The sequence below is a fragment of the Coregonus clupeaformis genome, chromosome 12 (assembly GCF_020615455.1).
Source record: "Coregonus clupeaformis isolate EN_2021a chromosome 12, ASM2061545v1, whole genome shotgun sequence".
Lineage (NCBI taxonomy): Eukaryota > Metazoa > Chordata > Actinopteri > Salmoniformes > Salmonidae > Coregonus > Coregonus clupeaformis.
In genome coordinates, this window is record NC_059203.1 from 30,324,288 (window position 1) to 30,348,120 (window position 23,833).

At 45.6% G+C, this 23,833-nt stretch overlaps 1 protein-coding gene across 2 annotated transcripts; it reads right to left on the reverse strand.

The window, feature by feature from the left end:
• Positions 1-7,744: 7,744 nt before the first annotated feature.
• On the reverse strand, positions 7,745-23,448 carry LOC121578190 (transmembrane prolyl 4-hydroxylase). Of its 2 annotated transcripts, none has more exons than XM_041892376.2 (9): positions 22,518-23,448; positions 21,687-21,768; positions 21,307-21,497; positions 20,779-20,875; positions 20,248-20,410; positions 18,939-19,124; positions 18,524-18,614; positions 9,347-9,412; positions 7,745-8,982 (listed from the first exon to the last, which is right to left on the reverse strand). In XM_041892376.2, the coding sequence occupies exons 1-9, from the start codon at positions 22,887-22,889 to the stop codon at positions 8,734-8,736; spliced, it is 1,497 nt and encodes a 498-aa protein (XP_041748310.2). In that variant the 5' UTR covers positions 22,890-23,448; the 3' UTR covers positions 7,745-8,733. The 2 variants fall into 2 exon arrangements, with proteins under 2 accessions (XP_041748310.2, XP_041748309.2); XM_041892375.2 differs by having other exon boundaries at positions 9,289-9,412.
• Between the last annotated feature and the right edge of the window lie 385 nt (positions 23,449-23,833).

Consider the following 23,833-nt stretch of genomic DNA (forward strand, 5'->3'; position numbering starts at 1 on the left):
ATATGTGTGTGAGTTTCTGATTTATTGCAAATAGATGTGAGTCCTGTGGCTCATGCTCATTGCTGCCTGTTGGCTGGAAGCATATACTGTACTGTAGATTAACCTGTCTTCCTAGAAAAATACTTCAAAGCACTACTTAAGTAGTTTTTTGGGGTATCTGTACTTTACTATTTATATTTTTGACAACTTTTACTTTTACTTCACTACATTCCTAAAGAAAATAATGTACTTTTTACTCCATACATTTTCCCTGACACCCAAAAGTTACATTTCGAATGCTTAGCAGGACAGGAAAATGGTCCAATTCACGCACTCATCAAGATAACATCCCTGGTCCTCCCTACTGGCTCTGATCTGGCGGACTCACTAAACACATATTCTTCGTTTGTAAATGATGTCTGAGTGTTGGAGTGTGCCCCTGGCTAAACGTAAAAATAAATAAACATACTTTACTTTTGATACTTAAGAATATTTAAAACCAAATACTTTTACTCAAGTAGTATTTTACTTGGTGACTTTCACTTTTACTTGAGTCATTTTCTATTAAGGTAGCTTTACTTTTACTCAAGTATGACAATTGGGTACTTTTTCCACCACTGACGCTAACCCTAACTCTAGGTTTATGTTCAGATCCCGTTTCAACCCTAACCCTAATTTCATGTCCACATCTCGGTTCAACCCTTACCTAGCCTGAACCCTGACCCTATCCTTGTTAAGTATGTCTGTCTTTGGTCTACTTCTTCTTCGGGACGTCCAGACATATTTCCATAGGCAAGTGGACAGAAATATGTATCGGTAGTATGTGAATGGTTGATAAGGACTAAGATTAACACTCCCAGTCAGCCCAACTCTTTTTGTTCATACAAATGTATACAAATGTACATACACAGGTGTTGTTATGTTGTGTTTGTGTGCAGGTACGATTGCAGTGCTCAGTAACATGGTTGGAAGTGTGACAGAGAAGTTGTCTCCAGACAAAAACTTCCTGGTCATGATGAATAGGACTAACCTGACTGAGGTGAACATCATTGCCAGGGACAGGCATTACTGGAACCATGTCGTCCAAAAAGTTATACTTTTGAATCATCTGTCCATAGAACGTTCTTGAACACTGCATATTTCTAACCTCATCTCTCAGGGCCTGTGTTTTGCACAAACAAATCAAAAAGCGCAGCATCAGCAGGTGCCAGGTGGCAATTCATTCTTGGCACTTTAAAACAGGTTTTTCAGGCCAAAGTCAGTGATTGATTAAAAAAGTGGGAGCCAAAAAACATTTGATTAAAAAGTCAGAACAAAAGACAGCATCTATTTAATGATTGCACAGTAGCTCTGACTGAGAACTGGAGTGCTCTGGTGGTGACCCAACTCTGCCTTCCTCTCTTTCAGCCCGAGATACTCTGTTCTGGGACACGTTCCAGGGACAGAGCTCTACTTGGACATTGAGACCCACAGAGAGGTGAAACAGCAGACCTGGGGAAGCAGCAGGAAAAGTGGTTACCTGGGGAAGCAGCAGGAAAATAGGTTACATGGGGAAGCAACAGGAAAATAGGTTACCTGGGGAAGCAGCAGGAAAAGAGGTTACCTGGGGAAGCAGCAGGAAAAGAGGTTACCTGGGGAAGCAGCAGGAAAAGAGGTTACCTGGGGAAGCAGCAGGAAAAGAGGTTACCTGGGGAAGCAGCAGGAAAAGAGGTTACCTGGGGAAGCAGCAGGAAAAGAGGTTACATGGGGAAGCAGCAGGAAAAGAGGTTACCTGGGGAAGCAGCAGGAAGAGAGGTAGTGGTGGCAGTCAGTAGGTGATAATGTGAAGGGGAGAGTAAACCATAATAACCTTGTTGTTTGTTTGTGTGAGAGAAGTCCCTGGCATCACTATCTTCCACTCCTCTGCCACCATGTACTTTGCCAACGCTGGTCTCTATCTTGAGGCTCTGAAAGACAAGGTGGCCTTTTTTATACAACTGACAGTGATACTAATTTGCACTTCATGTGATACTTATTTGCACTTCCCGGCTGCGTCCTAAATGGTACACTATTCCCTAGATAGTACACTACTTTTGACCAGAGCCCTATGAAAGTTGGACACTACTTAGGGAATAGGGTGCAATTTGAGACGCATACCCTTGTGTTTCATGACTGCAGGCCTACCTTTGGAACATGTGTTTGATGTGATGACAGATTGAGTATCTGTCTTTAAAGTGGGCTTGACATCAGCAAGATGATAATCTACAAGAGAAGACAAGGCCAAGCAGAGACACAGAGAGAAGAGAGTTGAGAGGAGAGCTAGGAGGGAGGCCAGGAGACAGGTGAGACACTGTGGGAACCGCCATTCATATACATTTGAATAACATTTTCAAAACTATTCTGGAATTCATCTGGACATACACTTGTCCTGTATAAATCTATACAGTGCCTTCAGAAAGAATTCACAACCATTGACTTTTTCCACATTTTGTTGTGTTACAGCCTGAATTTAAATGGATAAAATTGAGATTCTGTGTCACTGGCCTACACACAATACCCCACAATGTCAAAGTGGAATTATGTTTTGAGAAAATGTTACAAATTAATTAAAAAGGAAAAGCTGATATGTCTTGCGTCAATAAGTATTCAACCCTTTTGTTATGGCAAGCCTAAATAAGTTCAGGAGTACAAATTTCTCATAATAATATGCATGGACTCACTCTGTGTGCAATAATTAAGCAATAAAGCACAAGAGGCAGTGCTGTATCATGAATACAGTCACAGGTAAATGGCGTTGTGCGGCCCGACGCAATATTTTATAAAACTGTTACCAACATATAAAAATAACAATGAATTACATATTTTCATTAAAACGTTATTTTGATAAGTCAATTCATACAATTTCATTCTTCCACCAGAAGATATAGTCCAGAAACAAATCTGGTTGTTAGTTCTTTTGGTCATGTTGCTATGCAAAAGGACTGGTCGTCCATTTTAAACAAAATATAACGTTCTTGTCACTTGCTAGCTAACTTCAGCTAACTCAGTCATGCCAAACATTGAACCTGGAATGACAGTAGCTGCATTTTCGTTTGTTTGAGCATTTTTTATATTGGCATTTGCTTGGATATGTCCATTGATAATGACATTTCGACTGGCTCACAAAAAGTGGTCTCGTCTCGTCTGGGCACCATTCACTCCATGTATAGTACTGAGATCGAAATTCAAAAGTGAAACAATTATAATTATTATAATTATTTAATTACAACAATAATACCAATATTACACATCAATACAGGGACATTCGAGGTCAGACAGGCAGACAGCGAGGCTTATATTAACCCCCGCTATACTAAACAAAATGCTAGGCTGGAAGCAAGGGGAAATAATGTGCGAGTTGAGATAAATACAAGAAATGGTTCGGACAGCAACATGAACATGATATTCTTATGGAGGCGCGGAGTTCATTTTCAGATGGAACTGTCAGCACGCATAGGTGTGTCTGTGACTGCCAATACATCACGGCTTGGAACGCTGCTCGTCCAATCATCATCCAGGATCCAAACAACCAGTTTCATAATAGTGTTTAACATGATTTTTTAATGACTACCTCATCTCTGTAACCCACTCATACAATTATCTGTAAGGTCCTTAAGTCGAGCAGTGAATTTCAAACACAGATTGAACCACAAAGACCAGGGAGGTTTTCCAATGCCTTGCAAAGAAGGGCACCTATTGGTAAATCGGTTTAAAAAAAAGCAGACACTGAATATCCCTTTGAGCATGGTGAAGTAATTCATTACACTTTGGATGGTGTATCAATACACCCAGTCACTACAAAGATACAGGCTTCCTTCCTAACTCAGTTGCCGGAGAGGAAGGAAACCACTCAGGGATTTCACCATGAGGCCAATGGTGACTTTAAAACAGTTACCGAGTTTAATGGCTGTGATAGGAGAAAACTGAGGATGGATCAACAACATTGAAGTTACTCCACAATATTAACCTAATTGACAGTGTGAAAAGAAGGAAGCCTGTACAGAATGAAAATATTCTAAAACATGCATCCTCTTTTCAATAAGGCACTAAAGTAAAACTGCAAAAAAAATGTGGCGAAGAAATTAACTTTGTGTCCTGAATACAAAGCGTTACGTTTAAGGAAAATCCAATGACACATCACTGAGTACCACTCTTCATATTTTCAAGCATAGAGGTGGCTGTATCATGTTATGGGTATGCTTGTCATACATGGGAGTTTTTTTTTATATACAAATAATTGGGATGCACAGGCAAAATCCAGGTGGAAAAACTGTTTCAGTCTGCTTTCCAACAGACACTGGGAGACAAATGTACCTTTCAGCAGGACAATAACCTAAAACACAAGGACAAATATACACTGGAGTTGCTTACCAAGACGACATTGAATTTTCCTGAGTGCCCTAGTTACAGTTTTGACTTAAATCGGCTTGAAAATCTATGGCAAGACCTGAAAATGGCTGTCTAACAATGAACAACAACCAACTTGACAGAGCTTGAAGAATTTTAAAAAGAATAATGTGCAAATATTGTACAATACAGGTGTGTAAAGCTCTTAGAGACTTACCCAGAAAGACTCACAGCTGTAACCGCTGCCAAAGGTTATTCTAACAGGTATTGTCTCAGGGGTGTGAATACTTATGTAAATGCGATATTTCTCTATTTCATTTTCAATACATTTGCAAAAATCTCTAAAAACATGTTTTCACTTTGTCATTATGGGGTATTGTGTGTAGGTTGGTGATTTTGAATTCAGGCTGTAACACAACAAAATATGTAATAAGTCAAGGGGTATGAATACTTTCTGAAGGCATTGTATAACCTCGTTAAAACAAACCTGTTGTTTATGTGTGGACTGTGCAGAGGCGGGCTCGGAAAGCCGAGGAGCAGCAGAGGACAGGAGTGTTCTCTGTAGAGGAGGAGGCGGGGCAATGGAGAGAGCCGGGGGGCAGAGATGAAGACAGAGACAGGGAGGAGTCACTGGGTGACAACCAACCAGGTTGGTGCGGCTGCGAGAATGTCACCGTGTTCGTCATGCCAACAACGCCTCACACGCCCAATGACCACTGCAGCTGGGAGTACCTGAAGGGCGGTTGAGACCCAGACAGTGCCACCCTGGTGACAGAGTCGGAACTGCAAGACGGGGACACCACCACTCTGGGCTTCAGTAATGAGGATACCCTGAGCCGGGAACTGGATAAGGTCTCCCTGGGATCGCTGGGCAAGTGGACCTGGGACATCCACTCCATCATCCTAGACCCGTCCACGGCTAACTTCATCGATACCGTGGCTATTAAGACCATGAGACATGTGAGCGGGTGATGATGAGGGGAGGGAAATTATGAGATAGGAGAGATGGCCTTGTATTGAAGAGAACAAAATCATAAATGACGGTGCCTCAATAAAAGGTATAGGGGGAGAAAATGATTAGGATGACAATTGTTTGGTCGGTTGAGATAAGAGTTTAGGATGTTAAAAGCAGAGTGCTTAATCCTCCAGTCCAGTTTTGACAGATATTCCACGACTTTTGTGAGATTGATGTTACTGTCTACATGGCTGAGTTTCAATATACAGTGAGGGAAAAAAATATATTTGATCCCCTGCTGATTTTACATTTTAATGAGGGAAATAAGTATTTGACCCCCTCTCAATCAGAAAGATTTCTGCCTCCCAGGTGTCTTTTATACAGGTAGCGAGCTGAGATTAGGAGCACACTCTTAAAGGGAGTGCTCCTAATCTCAGCTTGTTACCTGTATAAAAGACACCTGTCCACAGAAGCAATCAATCAATCAGATTCCAAACTCTCCACCATGGCCAAGACCAAAGAGCTCTCCAAGGATGTCAGGGACAAGATTGTAGACCTACACAAGGCTGGAATGGGCTACAAGACCATCGCCAAGCAGCTTGGTGAGAAGGTGACAACTGTTGGTGCGATTATTCACAAATGGAAGAAACACAAAAGAACTGTCAATCTCCCTCGGCCTGGGGCTCCATGCAAGATCTCACCTCGTGGAGTTGCAATGATCATGAGAACGGTGAGGAATCAGCCCAGAACTACACGGGAGGATCTTGTTAATGATCTCAAGGCAGCTGGGACCATAGTCACCAAGAAAACAATTGGTAACACACTACGCCGTGAAGGACTGAAATCCTGCAGCGCCCGCAAGGTCCCCCTGCTCAAGAAAGCACATATACAGGGCCGTCTGAAGTTTGCCAATGAACATCTGAATGATTCAGAGGAGAACTGGGTGAAAGTGTTGTGGTCAGATGAGACCAAAATGGAGCTCTTTGGCATCAACTCAACTCGCCATGTTTGGAGGAGGAGGAATGCTGCCTATGACCCCAAGAACACCATCCCCACCGTCAAACATGGAGGTGGAAACATTATGCTTTGGGGGTGTTTTTCTGCTAAGGGGACAGGACAACTTCACCGCATCAAAGGGACGATGGACGGGGCCACGTACCGTCAAATCTTGGGTGAGAACCTCCTTCCCTCAGCCAGGGCATTGAAAATGGGTCGTGGATGGGTATTCCAGCATGACAATGACCCAAAACACACAGTCAAGGCAACAAAGGAGTGGCTCAAGAAGTAGCACATTAAGGTCCTGGAGTGGCCTAGCCAGTCTCCAGACCTTAATCCCATAGAAAATCTGTGGAGGGAGCTGAAGATTCGAGTTGCCATACGTCAGCCTCGAAACCTTAATGACTTGGAGAAGATCTGCAAAGAGGAGTGGGACAAAATCCCTCCTGAGATGTGTGCAAACCTGGTGGCCAACTACAAGAAACTTCTGTCCTCTGTGATTGCCAACAAGGGTTTTGCCACCAAGTACTAAGTCATGTTTTGCAGAGGGGTCAAATACTTATTTCCCTCATTAAAAAGCTAATCAATTTATAACATTTTTTACATGCATTTTTTTGGATTTTTTTGTTGTTATTCTGTCTCTCACTGTTCAAATAAACCTACCATTAAAATTATAGACTGATCATTTCTTTGTTAGTTGGCAAACGTACAAAATCAGCAGGGGATCAAGTACTTTTTTCCCTCACTGTAAGTGAGACCTGTATCTGTAGCTAATAAATTAATAACTCATTACTTTGAATATGACATGTAAATAACTCTTACTTTTCCTATCCAGTGTCTGTGGTGGAGCAGTTAGAGCTGGGAGGGTTCTTCTCGGAGTCCATCACTAAAGGACGTCTGTTTGCTACTGTCCATTAAGCTGTGCTCCACTGCCTTGGCCACCAGGGAACATCAATGCCCAGCTATGAGTATTCACTGGTGAGACGTGTACATCTGCATGCAAAAACACATACAATACAATCATTCAATACAGTTAAATGGAAGATACAATATGGAAGACTCTCTGTAAATATTAACCATGTCTGTAAATATGTTATTGCAGGAGATGTAGTGCAGCACCAAACTCTGAGGAGCCTTACTGAAGTCTGATGTCGCTGCATATTTGCTATATACATAAAACCTTGAAATGTATCAAACCTTTCAATGTATCAACATTTCAATAAAATGCTTAGTAATTAAATAAATGGCTACAAAAAGTGCAAGGTACAGTAAACCCCTACAACATCCAAATAATATCCTCCCCCGAACTAGAAGAGCAACAGAGCAGGGGGACTAGTTGCCAGATATGGGTCTGCGTCTGCCAGTGTTCTGTCACAGCTTTGGCAATGGTCCTTACTCCCTCCTCTGTGACTCCACTGAAATGAAAGAAATGACTCTCTATTATTCCAAATCTAAAGTCAACTTTATTTGGAGCAGAGGAAAGTGATTCAGTGCATTTGGAAACAAACGCCAAACAAGGTGAACAACACAACGTGGAACAAAGTGAACAATATGGAATAAATAAATAATACTTTTAAAATAAATATAAATCCAATACCTGAAGTAGATTGAGAAGTATTGGATGCAAGTGACATATAATTACAATTATTTTCCCCAATACATTAAAAATAGATAAATAAAGTAACAAATAAATAAAGTAACAATCTGTGCAACGTTTAAATAACAGTAAACATGCTTCATCACATCTGAAGATGGGGGGTCTTTGGGTGATGACAGACATCGTCAAGCTAGAATACTGAGGATCAGAGCAGAGACTATCTAAAGTCATCTCTCTAGTCTAGTGGCTGGAGTCTATGGCTATCTTTAACATGACACAGTAAAAGCCTGTACAAAGCCTAACGTAACAGCTCATACGAACACACGTACATGCAAATAGTAGCATGGTCGACCCCCCTCTGCAATGTATGTATCAGCGTGACAGTCTCACTCACTGAAGATCTAACATGAATGTTTTGTGACACACAGAAGGGAGGTACAATTGTGCATACGTATATAATGTAAACGTTTGGAAATATGCATAAATTCAACGAACAGTGAAATCGGAACATTAGATTTTTCCCCCTCTCACAGTTGCATAAATCCAAAGTGACCACAGTCCCTGAATATCAAATATCTCTCTTCGTACTGGCCACAGAGGTGTCGTCATGGAAGATTGTGCACAGCAGGACAGAGTCAAGTTAGGTTGGGGCATGTGGTGGGTGGTGGTAGGGTAGCTTTCTGGTAGCTTTGGGCTGAAGAAGAGGGGTGGGCGAGGTTTAGGCCCACAAACTACAATGTCTGGACAAATGTTCGAACCACCCATACCTCTTTGGGACCAGCTTTCGAAGTTGGAACTTGTGTAATTAGTGGACCTAAGGGGAGGTTATTGTTTTTGGTTTCTAGGCTACAGCAGTACAGCTACAGTTCCTGATGGGAGTCAGCAGTGTGCAGTTGTTCAGGGCTGGTCTGAGACTGCTCCCCCTCGTCCTCTGCGTCCTCCTCCCCCTGCTGTGACACCAGCTGCTGGTAGCGAGCCTGGCGCTGGTAATCCGGGTCGATGTTGATCCAGTTATTGGCCACCCACTTAGTCCCGCGGGTGACCACACAGCCGCCGTGCAGAGAGTACTCATCCTGCTCCCCCACCCAGCCTGTTGGGAACAGAGAACAGTTAGTATGTGTAATCAAAAGCAGCTCTGATAACAGCAGAACTGATAACTACCATGTGGACTAATAGGAATATTATCTTTCAATTAATTTCTACAACAGTGGACATAACTTTTATCAAAACTATACATGCTTCAGTTTTTAAATAAGGACCTGAACAGCAGTGATTGAATAAAATGGGATAAATTGCTATGTGTGTATAATAAGTTGTGTGTCCTGTCTGAGGGGCAGTAATGAAGCTGTAGTAGTTTGTATATAGAAGGGTCATGCTATGTCTGTACAGTCTGTACCTTGTCCGTCAGAGAGGTAATTGTACCAGAACACAGCTGTCCCTTTAGTAGGCTTTACCCTCAGGTTGCTCTTATCACAGTTCTTCCTCGTGTCCATAAGATCCACATCGTTCTGAATCAGAGACTGAAAACAAAAACATACACACCAGGGCTTGACATTAACTTTGTCACTTGTCCCAAAATAATATATGGTCTAACACCATTTTTACATAATTGTATGATGCAATGAACCACTTTATAAAAACAAAAGCATTACTATCTATTTTACCATAGAGAATCAGACAAAGATTTGGGCTACACTCTGCCTATTGGCTTCTTTGCATATTCAAGCCTGTCTCAAAATACAACACTACCCTTTTAAGGCTCTCCTGGAGGATGGTTGGCCACCCTTGGTAGCCTATAAAATATTGGGTAACACTTTACTTGACACCCAGTGTCATAACACGTTATGACACGTTCATAACTATGTCATAATATGTCATAACACAATCAGGAGCCATATATTTACACCTGTTGTGTTATTTTATGGCTGGTTATAACACCTACATAAGAGTGTCAAACCCCACATTTAATCAAATGATTTTATTCAAAAAAACATTTATTTAAATAAACATGACAACAACAACAAAGGATTTAAGAAACAAACTTGACAGGGAAAAAATTAATTGGAATAAATGTGGGTTTTGACACTCTTATGTACAGTCGTGGACAAAAGTTTTGAGAATGACACAAATCCTAATTTTCACAAAGTCTGCTGCCTCAGTTTTGATGATGGCAATTTGCATATACTCCAGAATGTCATGAAGAGTGATCAGATGAATTGCAATTAATTGCAAATTCCCTCTTTGCCATGAAAATGAACTTAATCCCCAAAAAACATTTCCACTGCATTTCAGCCCTACCACAAAAGGACCAGCTGACATCATGTCAGTGATTCTCTCGTTAACACAGGTGAGAGTGTTGACGAGGACAAGGCTGGAGATCACTCTGTCATGCTGATTGAGTTAGAATAACAAACTGGAAGCTTTAAAAGGAGGGTGGTGCTTGAAATCCTTGTTCTTCCTCTGTTATCCATGGTTACCTGCAAGGAAACACGTGCCGTCATCATTGCTTTGCACAAAAAGGGCTTCACAGGCAAGGATATTGCTGCTAGTAAGATTGCACCTAAATCAACCATTTATCGGATCATGAAGAACTTCAAGGAGAGAGGTTCAACTGTTGTGAAGAAGGCGTCAGGGCGCCCAAGAAAGTCCAGCAAGCGCCAGGACCGTCTCCTAAAGTTGATTCAGCTGCGGGATCGGGGCACCACCAGTGCAGAGCTTGCTCAGGAATGGCAGCAGGCAGGTGTGAGTGCATCTGCACACACAGTGAGGCGAATACTTTTGGAGGATGGCCTGGTGTCAAGAAGGGCAGCAAAGAAGCCACTTCTCTCCAGGAAAAACATCAGGGACAGACTGATTTTCTGCAAAAGGTACAGGGATTGGACTGCTGAGGACTGGGGTAAAGTCATTTTCTCTGATGAATTCCCTTTGCAATTGTTTGGAGCATCCGGAAAACACCTTGTCCAGAGGAGACAAGGTGAGCGCTACCATCAGTCCTGTGTCATGCCAACAGTAAAGCATCCTGAGACCATTCATGTGTGGGGTTGCTTCTCAGCCAAGGGAGTGGGCTCACTCACAATTTTGCCTAAGAACACAGCCATGAATAAAGAATGATACTGTCACGGTTCCCTAAGACAGAACCCAGAAGCAGACCAGGACAAGGAGAGTTGAACGAAGGTGAGGGTTTATTACAGATTCAAAAGGTGCAGAATAATCCAGGAGACGGAGCGGGTGGCGGAGATGAGTAGGTGGTGGTGAAGTGGCAGATGAACTGATGGCACGGCAGGGGTTGGGTGAAGGTTCCGGGAGAATGACTGTAGACAGAACAAACGGAGGTAAGTACAAGGCAGGTCAACAAGATGCAAAAAACAACAAAACTAACGCTAGTACTCTGAGTCTGATACGCTGGCAAAACATACTGTTAATGGCTAACGATCCGGCAGGGAATGGATGTTAGGCCAGAGCCTAAGAAGGGTGATGATCAGGACCAGGTGCGCAGATTGCTGATGGGATGCAGGTGCGGAAAACAAGAGAGCTCCCCGGAGCGTTCCCGAACCCTCGGGAAACTGGAGCTCACGAACAGAAAAACTAGTCACCAGACAGGACCCGACTCAGACTGCCGGGATCGTTACAGTACCCCCCCTCCGACGAACGCCACCGGGCGGACTCCCCGGAGCGCCAGGATGGAGGCGGTAGAAGTCACTGATGAGGTCAGCATCTAGGACCTGTCGCCGCGGAATCCAACTCCTCTCTTCAGGACCATACCCCTCCCAGTCCACGAGATACTGGAAACCCCGGCCCCGCCGTCTGGAATCCATGATGCGACGCACCGTGTAGGCAGGACCACCTCCGATCATCCGAGGAGGAGGAGGAGGAGGCGGAGGAGGCAACAGAGGACTGAGGAAAACAGGCTTGAGGCAGGAGACATGAAAGGTGGGATGGACTCTGAGCGTCCTCGGGAGTTTGAGTCGAACTGCCACCGGATTGATCACCTTCTCCACCACAAACGGACCAATGAACTTCGGTAACAACTTCCTAGACTCAGTCCGTAACGGAAGATCCCGTGTGGCCAACCAGACCCTATCTCCGATGGAATAGGTGGGAGCGGGGATCCGGCGACGATTCGCCTGGAGCTGATACCGGTCCGAAACTCTCAGGAGTGCCTTTCTGGCCCGATGCCAGGTCCGGTGGCAACGACGAATATGGGCCTGAACAGAAGGCACTGAGAGCTCCTTCTCCTGAGAAGGGAACAGGGGAGGTTGGTAGCCATACAGGCACTGGAAGGGAGACATCCCAGTGGCAGATGTAGGGAGAGTATTGTGGGCATACTCAACCCAAGGCAACTGAGAGACCCAGGAGGTGGGGTTGGAAGAGACCTGGCAGCGTAGCGTGGATTCCATCTTCTGGTTGGCTCTCTCCGCCTGACCATTGGATTGGGGGTGAAAACCAGATGTGAGACTGACTGTAGCTCCAATGGCCAAACAGAAGGACTTCCAGACAGCAGAGGTAAACTGAGGGCCACGGTCGGAAACGATATCACTGGGCAAACCGTGGACCCTGAAAACCTCCCCTAACCAGGATCTCGGACGTCTCCGAGGCAGAGGGAAGCTTGGCAATTGGCACAAAGTGGGCGAACTTGCTGAATCTGTCCACGATAGTCAGAACGACCGTGTTCCCCTCAGAAGCGGGCAACCCAGTGACGAAGTCCAGGGCCAGATGCGACCATGGTCGCCGGGGAATAGGAAGGGGGTGAAGTAGTCCAGAGCTGGGCCGATTGGTACTCTTATTCTGCGCACACACTGGACAGGCAGCAACAAAACCCCCGAGTATCCTCGGCCATGGCAGGCCACCAAAAACGTCTGCGAAGAAACGCCATTGTCCGAGCCACGCCAGGGTGACAAGCCATCTTGCTGGCGTGGGACCATTTGAGGACAGCAGGACGAACCGACTCAGGCACAAACAACCGACCGGGTGGACCGTTACCGGGACCGGGCTGAGTCCGAAGGGCCGCCAGCACCTCCTCCTCAATCTTCCACATAACTGCTCCCACGACGCAGCTCCGGGGGAGAATTGTCTCGGTCTTGGACCCACTCTCCTCCGTCTTGGAGAACATCCGGGACAAGGCGTCCGCCTTGCCGTTCTTAGATCCAGGTCGGAACGTCAGGGAAAACTTGAATCGTCCGAAAAACAACGCCCACCTGGCCTGACGGGAGTTGATACGTTTAGCCGATTGCACGTAAGCAAGATTCTTGTGGTCAGTCCAGACAATAAACGGTTGCTCCGCCCCCTCCAACCAGTGGCGCCACTCCTCCAAGGCAAGTTTCACCGCGAGAAGCTCCCGGTTACCCACATCGTAATTCCTCTCCGCAGGCGAAAGGCGACGAGAGTAGTAGGCGCAGGGATGGAGTTTACTGTCCGTGGAGCATCGCTGCGACAGGATGGCGCCAACTCCCACATCAGACGCGTCCACTTCAACGACGAACTGACGGGCCGTGTCCGGTTGAGAGAGAATCGGTGCGTTGGTGAATCGCCTCTTCAAATCCAGAAACGCTCGATCCGCCTCCGGATTCCACTTGAAGCTCCTGATACTGGAAGTCAAGGCAGTTAACGGAGCGGCCACACGGCTGTAATCCCGGATGAATCTGCGGTAGAAATTCGCAAACCCCAAAAAATCTCTGGAGCTGCAATCTCGTACCGGGCTGGGCCCATTCCAGAACCGCTCTAACCTTCTCCTGGTCCATCCTAATCTCTCCCCTGGAGATGATGTACCCGAGAAAGGATGTTGTGTGGGCGTGAAACTCGCACTTCTCGGCCTTCACGAACAGGCGATTCTCCAACAATCGCTGCAGAACCTGCCGGACATGCTGGACGTGGTCGGAAGGTTCCTTCGAGAAGATCAGAATGTCATCCAGATAAACAAACACAAAGAGACCGATCATATCTCTCAGGACGTCGTTCACCATACTCTGGAATACCGCTGGAGCATTGGTCAGTCCAAACGGCATCACCTGATACTCGAAGTGACCCATCGGTGTATTGAAACCCGTCAACCACTCGTCTCCCTCTCTGATCCGGACCATGTGATACGCATTGCGTAGGTCTAGCTTGGTGAACACCGTAGCACCCTGTAAGGAGTCGAAGGCAGAACTCATCAAGGGCAGGGGATACTTGTTCTTGACCGTGATGTCATTCAACCCCGATAATCAATACACGGTCGAAGAGAGCCATCCTTCTTACCCACAAAGAAGAATCCTGCCCCCAGGGGTGATGACGAGGGACGAACGAGACCAGCCGCTAGGGACTCCTTGATGTAGGTCTCCAAAGCCTCACGTTCAGGTCGGGAGATACTGTATAACCTTCCCTTGGGGTAGACAGCTCCAGGGAACAGGTTGATGGCACAATCATATGGTCGGTGGGGAGGGAGTGACAGAGCCTTCTGCTTACTGAACACTTCCCCCAAATCGTGATATGTCTCGGGAACCAGGGACAAATCTGGGGGGTTTAGCCTCAACCACCTGACTGGGAACCGAATGGGGACAGGCAGTCTTGAGACAGTTAGCATGACAATCAAGGCTCCAACTCGTTACCTTGCCCGTCACCCAATCGAACGTGGGATTGTGTTCCTTCAGCCAGGGGTATCCAAGGACCAGAGGAACATGGGAAGACGGCAGAATGAAGAATGAAATCATCTCCGAATGATTCCCGACAACAGCATCTTAACCGGTTCAGTCCTCATCGTGATACGTGCCAGACTACTGCCGTTCAGAGTGGTCGCTTCAATGGCTTCCGGCAATTGCTCCTTGGAAAGCCCCAGCTGTTCCACCAACTCGGCATCAAGAAAGCTTCCATCGGCACCTGAATCGACAAAAGCGTTAATCGCTAAGCTCTGATTCCTGTTCACAAGGGTAGCCGGGAAACGGGGTCTGACAGAGGTACTGAGAGGTTGAAACTGGCTCGCTAAAAGTCCTCCCAACTTTAGCGAGCCGGGCAGTTTGACGACCGCCGGGAACAAGTGGAGATGTAACGTCCCGAGCTACCACAGTAGAGGCAACAGTTGGTCTTACGTCTATGTTGACGCTCCTCCTTGGTTAACCCGTGCCGCCCCACTTGCATGGGTTCAGAATCGGGAGAGAGAACCTCTCCACTAATCCTTTGTGGTGGAGAATGATCGACGTGTTCTGGTCCACCACCCGACCCGACTGGGAACTGAGAAGCTGATCGATTGGACGGACCCCATTGCTTCTCCCTCCTTCGCTCTCGGACTCGATTATCCACCCGAATAGACAAGGCTACCAAGCTGTCCAGGTCACTAGGCTCCGGATAGGAGATCAACTCATCCTTGAGCTGCTCCGACAGACCCTGGTAAAAGGCCGCTTGCAGGGACTCCTCATTCCACCCACTCTCCACAGCCAACGTCTTGAACTCGATCACGAAGTCGGCCACGCTGCGAGTTCCTTGGCGAAGCGAAAACAGGCGCCTAGCTGCGTCCCTCCCTCGGACGGAATGGTCGAAGAGCTTCCTCATCTCGGCCGTGAACCCCTGGTATGAAGCCATGCAGGGATCCTGTCGTTCCCAAACGGCTGAAGCCCACTCCAGCGCTCGACCACGCAGCAACTCAATCACAAAGGCTATCCTAGCCTTGTCTGTGGCATAAGAGTAGGGCTGTAGATCGAACACTAATCCACACTGCATAAGGAAGGAACGGCATCTTCCCAGCTCCCCCTCATATTTATCCGGCGTCGGAACCTTGGGCTCACGGAAGGACACAGCTCCAGAAGCGGCAGGCGAGATGGGTGAAACCGGTAGTGGATCCTCCACCGGAAACTCGCGTTGGTTCTGGACCTCCGTCAGACCGGTAGAAAGGTTCCGAACTGACAACGCGATCTCCTGTAGTGCCGTGCTATGTTGTCCCAACATCTTCTCCTGATGGGAAATGGCATGGCGAACAGAGTCCAGATCCGCTGGGTTCATTAATGGCCGGATCGTTCTGTCACGGTTCCCTAAGACAGAACCCAGAAGCAGACCAGGACAAGGAGAGTTGAACGAAGGTGAGGGTTTATTACAGATTCAAAAGGTGCAGAATAATCCAGGAGACGGAGCGGGTGGCGGAGATGAGTAGGTGGTGGTGAAGTGGCAGATGAACTGATGGCACGGCAGGGGTTGGGTGAAGGTTCCGGGAGAATGACTGTAGACAGAACAAACGGAGGTAAGTACAAGGCAGGTCAACAAGATGCAAAAAACAACAAAACTAACGCTAGTACTCTGAGTCTGATACGCTGGCAAAACATACTGTTAATGGCTAACGATCCGGCAGGGAATGGATGTTAGGCCAGAGCCTAAGAAGGGTGATGATCAGGACCAGGTGCGCAGATTGCTGATGGGATGCAGGTGCGGAAAACAAGAGAGCTCCCCGGAGCGTTCCCGAACCCTCGGGAAACTGGAGCTCACGAACAGAAAAACTAGTCACCAGACAGGACCCGACTCAGACTGCCGGGATCGTTACAGATACCAACACATCCTCCGAGAGCAACTTCTCCCAACCATCCAAGAACAGTTTGGTGACGACCAATGCCTTTTCCAGCATGATGGAGCACCTTGCCATAAGGCAAAAGTGATAACTAAGTGGCTCGGGGAACAAAACATCGACATTTTGTGTCCATGGCCAGGAAACTCCCCAGACCTTAATCCCATTGAGAACTTGTGGTCGATCCTCAAGAGGTGGGTGGACAAACAAAAACCAACAGATTCTGACGAACTCCAAGCATTGATTATGCAAGAATGGGCTGCCATTAGTCAGGATGTGGCCCAGAAGTTAATTGACAGCATGCCAGGGCGGATTGCAGAGGTCTAAAAAAAGAAGGGTCAACACTGCAAATATTGACTCTTTGAATAAACTTTATGTAATTGTCAATAAAAGCCTTTGACACTTATGGAATGCTTGTAATTATACTTCAGTATACCATAGTAACATCTGACAAAAATATCTCATAACACTGAAGCAGCGAACTTTGTGAAGACCAATACTTGTGTCATTCTCAAAACTTTTGACCACGACTGTAGTTGTCATAAGAAGCCATAAAATAATGCAATATATGTCACAACAGGTGTAAATATATGGGTCATGAAATTGTTATAACCATATTATGACAAGTTATGTCAGCAGTTACGACATATTATGACATGATTATGACCGTGTCATAACGTGTTATGACACTGGGTGTAAAGTAAAGTGTTACCAAATATTGCAACAATACAATTACAACCAAATACTTTTTATGTCTTTATAAAATAATTCCCTCCGGGGCTCGAAATTAAGGGCGTCCCATCGTCCCTGTGACAATAAAAAAAGATGTCTACAATTCAAAACAGACCACTGCACATAAAAAAATAAAAATAGCAATGAGGCTGATGCATCAGACCGTTTAGCTTAAAATGTTGATAACGTTTTATTTCTTCATATTATAAACTCAACAATGAGCACATGGCTGTAAACTTTGCGTGAATGTTCCAAAATGCAATTACATTTGACATTTTAGTCATTTAGCAGACGCTCTTATCCAGAGCAACTTACAGTTAGTGAGTGCATACATTTTTCATACTGGCCCCCCGTGGGAAACGAACCCACAACCCTGGCGTTGCAAGCGAGGGAAACACCTTTCTCAAAAGCGCACCACATGCGCGAGCGGTTTAATTTGACAGAGATTAAAATATCCGTTAGAAATTAAGAAAGGGGAGATCTAAAGATGCATCAACTAGCATGGGTTACTAATATGACTAGGATTATGGTTTTGGCTGCTGGACAATAAAATAAAGTTGATTTGAAATCGAATAGAACGTGAGAAGAATGCTGGTTTCAATGGTATATTAAGTGTTAATAAAATAATTCCCTCAACATTTCTATGGTCGTAAAATGACATAAAACGTCTAGGTTTTAAACAATTAAGTTTATGGTTAAATAATAAATAAAATGCTCTTCAGCTCAGATTCAAGATGAGTGGTGTGCGGTGCACAACAGGCACTGTCCTTCAGTCTCCGGTCTTTTTACCATTTGATCTGAACGAACCGAGCCTCGAGTTTGTCGACAGAATCAAGTCTTTAAACGTTAATGTTAATTATCCTTCATTAGCCTATATTTGTCAAACATGACTGGAGTTTAGCCTATATTTATGTAATTAAAAGTCTTATTAAAGTTTGGATACATTTTCTGGCGCCTCCCTCATGTCAGCATCGGGTTGGACATGAGGCTGTAGCCAATATGCATATCACCTACATTTTGACATGTAGAGTTTTTTATTTATGTACATGAAAAATAGATTTGAATATTATTCCAATGTTGGCCTCTCTGATCTAATTCTGATCGGAGTAATTGTTTGATATTGTGATTTGTATTACTTTCAGACTTTCAAACTTAAATCTATATTCTTCTTGTCCGACTAGTTCTTTTAATTGTCCCGGACAACAGGACAAGCGTTAATGTCAAGCCCTGCACACATAATCACTCATTAATCCCATTGACAAAAACATACAGATACACATACAGCTGTACCTATATACAGACAAATACGCAAATGGTAATATAGATTGATATAAACATACAAGAACGCACACACAGCCACACAGAGTAAATAACGCACCACTTCCTCATATGTCCTGTTGTCTGCCACAGGGAACGCGGTCTCCCCACCCCCCTCAACAGAGTTTAGGTAGAAGAGAACTGTGATGTACCTGGGTGTGCAACACACACATTTAATACACACACATACTGGAACACACCTACACACGCAGACCAACAACACCATGGATATGTAAGCCTAAGTCACAAACAAACAGATATATTTATATGCGCTAAGTTAAACAAAGCCATAAAACACATAGTTTACCACAAACACATCCACCTAACGTACACAGATGTTACAGTACATTATCACACAATAACTCAATCTAATCATCTTAATCTAAAAGACATCTAATCAGAATTATAAATATATAGTATTATTAAAACAAGGCCAAGAACAAGGCGTTGGCTGACTCAACACAGCTCTCTCTCACCTGCAGGAGGTCTCGAAGGGTGTGGAGGTGTTGGCAGCGAGGCGTGTGTGTGTACAGGCTGTCTCAGGGTAGACAGGGCCGCTGTCGTGGTGGGCGTGGTAGTGACCCCCCTGCTCATAACGCACCACCTGGAGGGGCTCACTCAGATCCACCAACGTAGAGGGCAGCCGGGTCAGACGGGTCACCCTAGGGAGGAGAGAGAGAGAGAGAGAGAGCGAGGGAGGGACAAAAATCCTTAACATCAGATTCCAATAACCTTGGCCATGGTGTTTATTCTGACCGTATTTATTCATGCATTCGAACATATACTGAACAAAAAAATAAACGCAACATGTAAAGTATTGGTCCCGTTTTTCATGATCTGATATAAAAGATCCCAGAAACAAAAAGCGTATTTCTCTCAAATGTTGTGCACAAATGTGTTTATATCCCTGTTAGTGAAAATTTCTCCTTTGCCAAGATAATCCATCCATCTGACAGGTGTGGCATATCAAGAACCTGATTAAACAGCATGATCATTACACAGGTGCACCTTGTGCTGGGGACAATAAAAGGCCACTCTTAAATGTGTAGTTTTGTCACAACACAATGCCACAGAGGTCTCAATTTTGAGGGAGCGCACAATTGGCATGCTGACTGCAGGAATGTCCACCAGAGCTGTTGCCAGAGAATTGAATGTTCATTTGTCTACCATAAGCCACCTCCAACGTTGTTTTAGGGAATTTGGCAGTACGTCCAACCGTCCTCACAACCACAGACCACGTGTAACCACGCCAGCCCAGGACCTCCACATCCGGCTTCTTCACCTGTGGGATCTTCTGAGACCAGCCACCCGGACAGCTGATGAAACTGAGGAGTATTTCTGTCTGTAATAAAGCCCTTTTGTGGGGAAAAACTCATTATGATTGGCTGGGCCAATCCCCAGTGGGTGGACCTGGGGGCTGCACCCCTGCCCAGTCATGTGAAATCCATATATTAGGGCCTAATGAATGTATTTCAATTGACTGATTTCCTTATATGAACTGTAACTCAGTAAAATCATTTAAATTGTTGCATTTATATTTTTGTTCAGTATACTTGGCTTTAAAAAAAAAAAATCCTCTATGCCAGTGTTTTTATCTATACACATGCGATTCGAACAATATCAGTAAAATCCCACCACTCTTTTCATACAAAACTAGATGTCATTAAAACATTTGGAATAGTAACGTAACAGAGGGAATAGAGGATAGAGAGGAGAGATAGAGAGGCCAGTGCAGAGGCGAGACTACGAGGCCAGGACAACATTTGACAGTGATGCTCTCCTCACCTCTTCTTGAGGTCTCGGAGGACCTGGTGTGCCCCCTTTCCCTGGTACAGCCAGGTGTGTCTGCTGTTCCTGACCAGCTGGCTGCTCTTCACCCCGCGCTGCTGCAAGAACCGCTGGAACGCATCACTGCCCAGACTCCTGAACTCCTCCAGGCTCAGCAGGCCTAATGCAGACACACACAGACAGATTGACAGGGGTCACAGACACACAGGGGTCAGATAGATCTCACAAAGACACACAGACAGGGGTCACTTAGCTACAGGTATATCTATATGAGGAGCCTGACAAAAATAAGCTTGTGGAGATGTTGTTGCTGTGGATGATCATTGTCCCTGTGCAAAGAATACAACTTTTTATTTTCATGCTTGTTCCCTGGAACTGGCTGTCAATTTGACTTGGTGTCACAGACAGATTATAGTGGTTGTGTTCTGTTGGTGTTATGGATTAGTTATGGATTAGTTAGCTCTGTATGCATAGAGATAGAGGGGCCTAACTATCAGAGAGGCCTTGCTGAGAATAACAGTCTCTTACCGTTACCGTCAGGGTCAGCCTTCAGTCCAGCATAGATCTCTCTCAGATCCTCAGGTGTCAGCCAGATCCCATCCCTCACTCGTGAATGTGTCAATATCTGTAGAAGGCCCAGGAAACACATACATAAAGCACACATTACACACACATATAGAAGATAATACAATACATCTTTATTGATCCATTATAAAGGAACATAATAAATTGATATTTTGCTGCCACAGTACACAGCCCCACCACTCAGTGGCCTTGTGGTTAGAGTGTCCGCCCTGAGATTGGAAGGACTGTAAAAATGTGAGTCTCTGCTTGGCACTCAGCATTAAGGAGATAGATTGGGGGTGAGGCCTTGTTATAGACTATTGTTCTGTCCAGTGGGTGTACTTGTACATCAAGCTGCCTCATGCTAGAGAAACAGGAGATAGGATCCTGCTACTATGATCTGTTCCGACTCGCATAAACCAAGGCTTGTGCAAGGTTACTTACTTCACTTCGCTCACAGACACACACATGCCTGTTTGCCCAGCCACCCACCTCCTGGAGTTGTAGCTGTCCATCCTGGTTGAGGTCCAGCAGGTTGAAAATCTCCTCAGGGCTGAGGTTGAGCTGCTCCGTCAGCTCCTCCTGTCCTTCAGGCACCATCACCTGGCTCTCCATCAGGCCCTTCAGCTGGGCCAGCTGGACCACCACACGACACTCCTCCTCAGACAGGAACCCTGGTATCTCTGGAGAGACAGATACACACACAGCACACACACGCGTAGGTGTTCACACACATGCAGATGCACACACACAAACATTAGGCTTCATACACAATGTAAACACAGAACCTTGGAGAGCAATGACAGCATCAGACACTGACTCCGTGCAGAGGGCTGCAATGCAGAGCAGAAGTTTAGTAGCAGAACTCTCACCAAACAGCAGGGGCTTCAGGCTCAGGGTCCGCATTTCATGCACTTTGTCTGGCACCAGTGACACCTTCTGGACATGGCCCACCTGAGAGACAAAACACTGTGACTATAACTTCACGCCTTCAAGATTACATGGAACCCGCCATTCATATGGAAGTAGAATAGCACAACTGACACTAGCCCAGCGCTGAGGCTTATTATACAACTACTGTCTGTAAGCTCCCTGCCTGTGCCATTAAACCCCTACAACTTATCCAGAACGCTGCAGCCCGTCTGGTGTTCAACCTTCCCAAGTTCTCTCATGTCACCCCGCTCCTCCGCACACTCCACTGGCTTCCAGTTGAAGCTCGCATCTACTACAAAACCATGGTGCTTGCGAGGGGAACGGCACCTCATTACCTTCAGGCTTTGATCAGACCCTACACCCAAAGAGGGCACTACGTTCATCCACCTCTGGCCTGCTAGACCCCCTACCTCTACGGAAGCACAGATCCCGCTCAGCCCAGTCAAAGCTATTCGCTGCTCTGGCACCCCAATGGTGGAACAAGCTCCCCCACGACGCCAGGACAGCGGAGTCACTGACCACCTTCTGGAGACACTTGAAACCCTACCTCTTTAAGGAATACCTGGAATATTATAAGAGTAATCCTTCTACCCCTCCTCCCCTCCCCCTCATAAAAAAAAAGGGTGGTTGTCCCACTGGCTATCCTAAATTGAATGCACCAATTTGTAAGTCGCTCTGGATAAGAGCGTCTGCTAAATGACTTAAATGCACATGTAAGGTTGAGCTCTGGGCTAAACAGACACATAATTACAAGTGCATCCTTATCTCACCCGTATGCCCTCTAGGCGTAGAAGGTACATGTCCCGATGAAAGGCAGAATCTGACTGTTGCTGATGGGACTCGGGCGGTTTGTGATGATTGCTTCCCCTGCTTGCCTCATCCCTGTTCGGGGTGGCCAGTACGTCTCCTGGGCCGTTGTTGTAGTGCACATATAGGAGTAGCACAATGACATTGATGATGTATACATGGAAAAAGACCATCACCACCATGAAGTAAGAGCGGGAGCATATGCTGCTCTTCTGCAACGAGACCCGCTCTCGTGGCATAGGGGGTAGGGTCGGTAATGGCAGGGTTTCATGTTCATCACCGTCGTCGCAATCCTGTGGTTCAATCATCGTTGACCTGATATGATGATGGACCATAAGCTTATCACTGGTTTGTTGTTCTGATTACCTGTAGCTAGATGTCTTTCAGTTGACGTTGTAAATAATGTGGTCAGTTATCTATCCATACACAATCCATACTGTCCCGACTCAATCATCATATCTAGCCAGTCATAATCCCCATTCTCTGATACGGTACCTGTCAACTAGCTAGTTTATGTCATTATTTTCTCTCAAATTAATCAATAAGAGACGAAACATGTGAAGCTTGGTGGTACTTTAGGTTGAATTCACAGCAACGTTAGTTCCATATCACACTCCCAGCACTGCAGAGGACTTCATCCAGCGTCTTATTTACGTTGCAGTTTCAGCAGTCCGTGTTGCGTACCTCTAAAAATAGAGGGAAAAGAGCCATTTCAAAAGGAGCGATTTATCCATTCGAAGGTCATTCGTGCAGTGATCATCTATTATTATTGAAAAACAAACAAATATGCGGCCGACCCCGACCTCTCATATCTGCCACAAATTCCTCTGTGGCGTTTGTTTTCCGGCTGATAACGCGCCACCATTGCCCTGACAACTACTGCAGCATCTCATCTCGTCGCTACTTCAAACTATCGCGCTGACAGCGAGCAGGGAGCAAAAGGACAGTAGTGCCCCTGATGGCTCGAGCCGACACTGCATGCTGATTCCCTTGCCAAAGACAGTGATTGACAGTGCATTTCCACGTAACACGTTCCCTCTAAACAGAAGAAATGCCATAACGCAGAAGAAATGCCATGCCCCATTAGTTTGCAATATATAGATCAACGTTTTTCTGTTGTCGAATCAACATTATATCAGCCCCTTTTCAATGCAACAAAACACATCAAACTTTGCAAGATTAAGTCTGTGATTTTGTGTAGGCAGAGCCAGAGCACAACGGAGTAGAATTCAATTGGGGTGGGGTGAGGTAGCCCGGTCTTTCAATCACCTACTGGTAA

Coding starts and splice junctions, on each gene's coding strand:
- LOC121578190 (XM_041892375.2), bottom strand. CDS start 22,889: ATGGTCCATCATCATATCAGGTCAACGATGATTGAACCACAGGATTGC. Junction 21,769..22,517: donor TACGCCTAGAGGGCATACGG/GTGAGATAAGGA, acceptor TTTGTCTCTCAG/GTGGGCCATGTCCAGAAGGT. Junction 9,413..18,523: donor ACAGGACATATGAGGAAGTG/GTGCGTTATTTA, acceptor TTTTGTTTTCAG/TCTCTGATTCAGAACGATGT.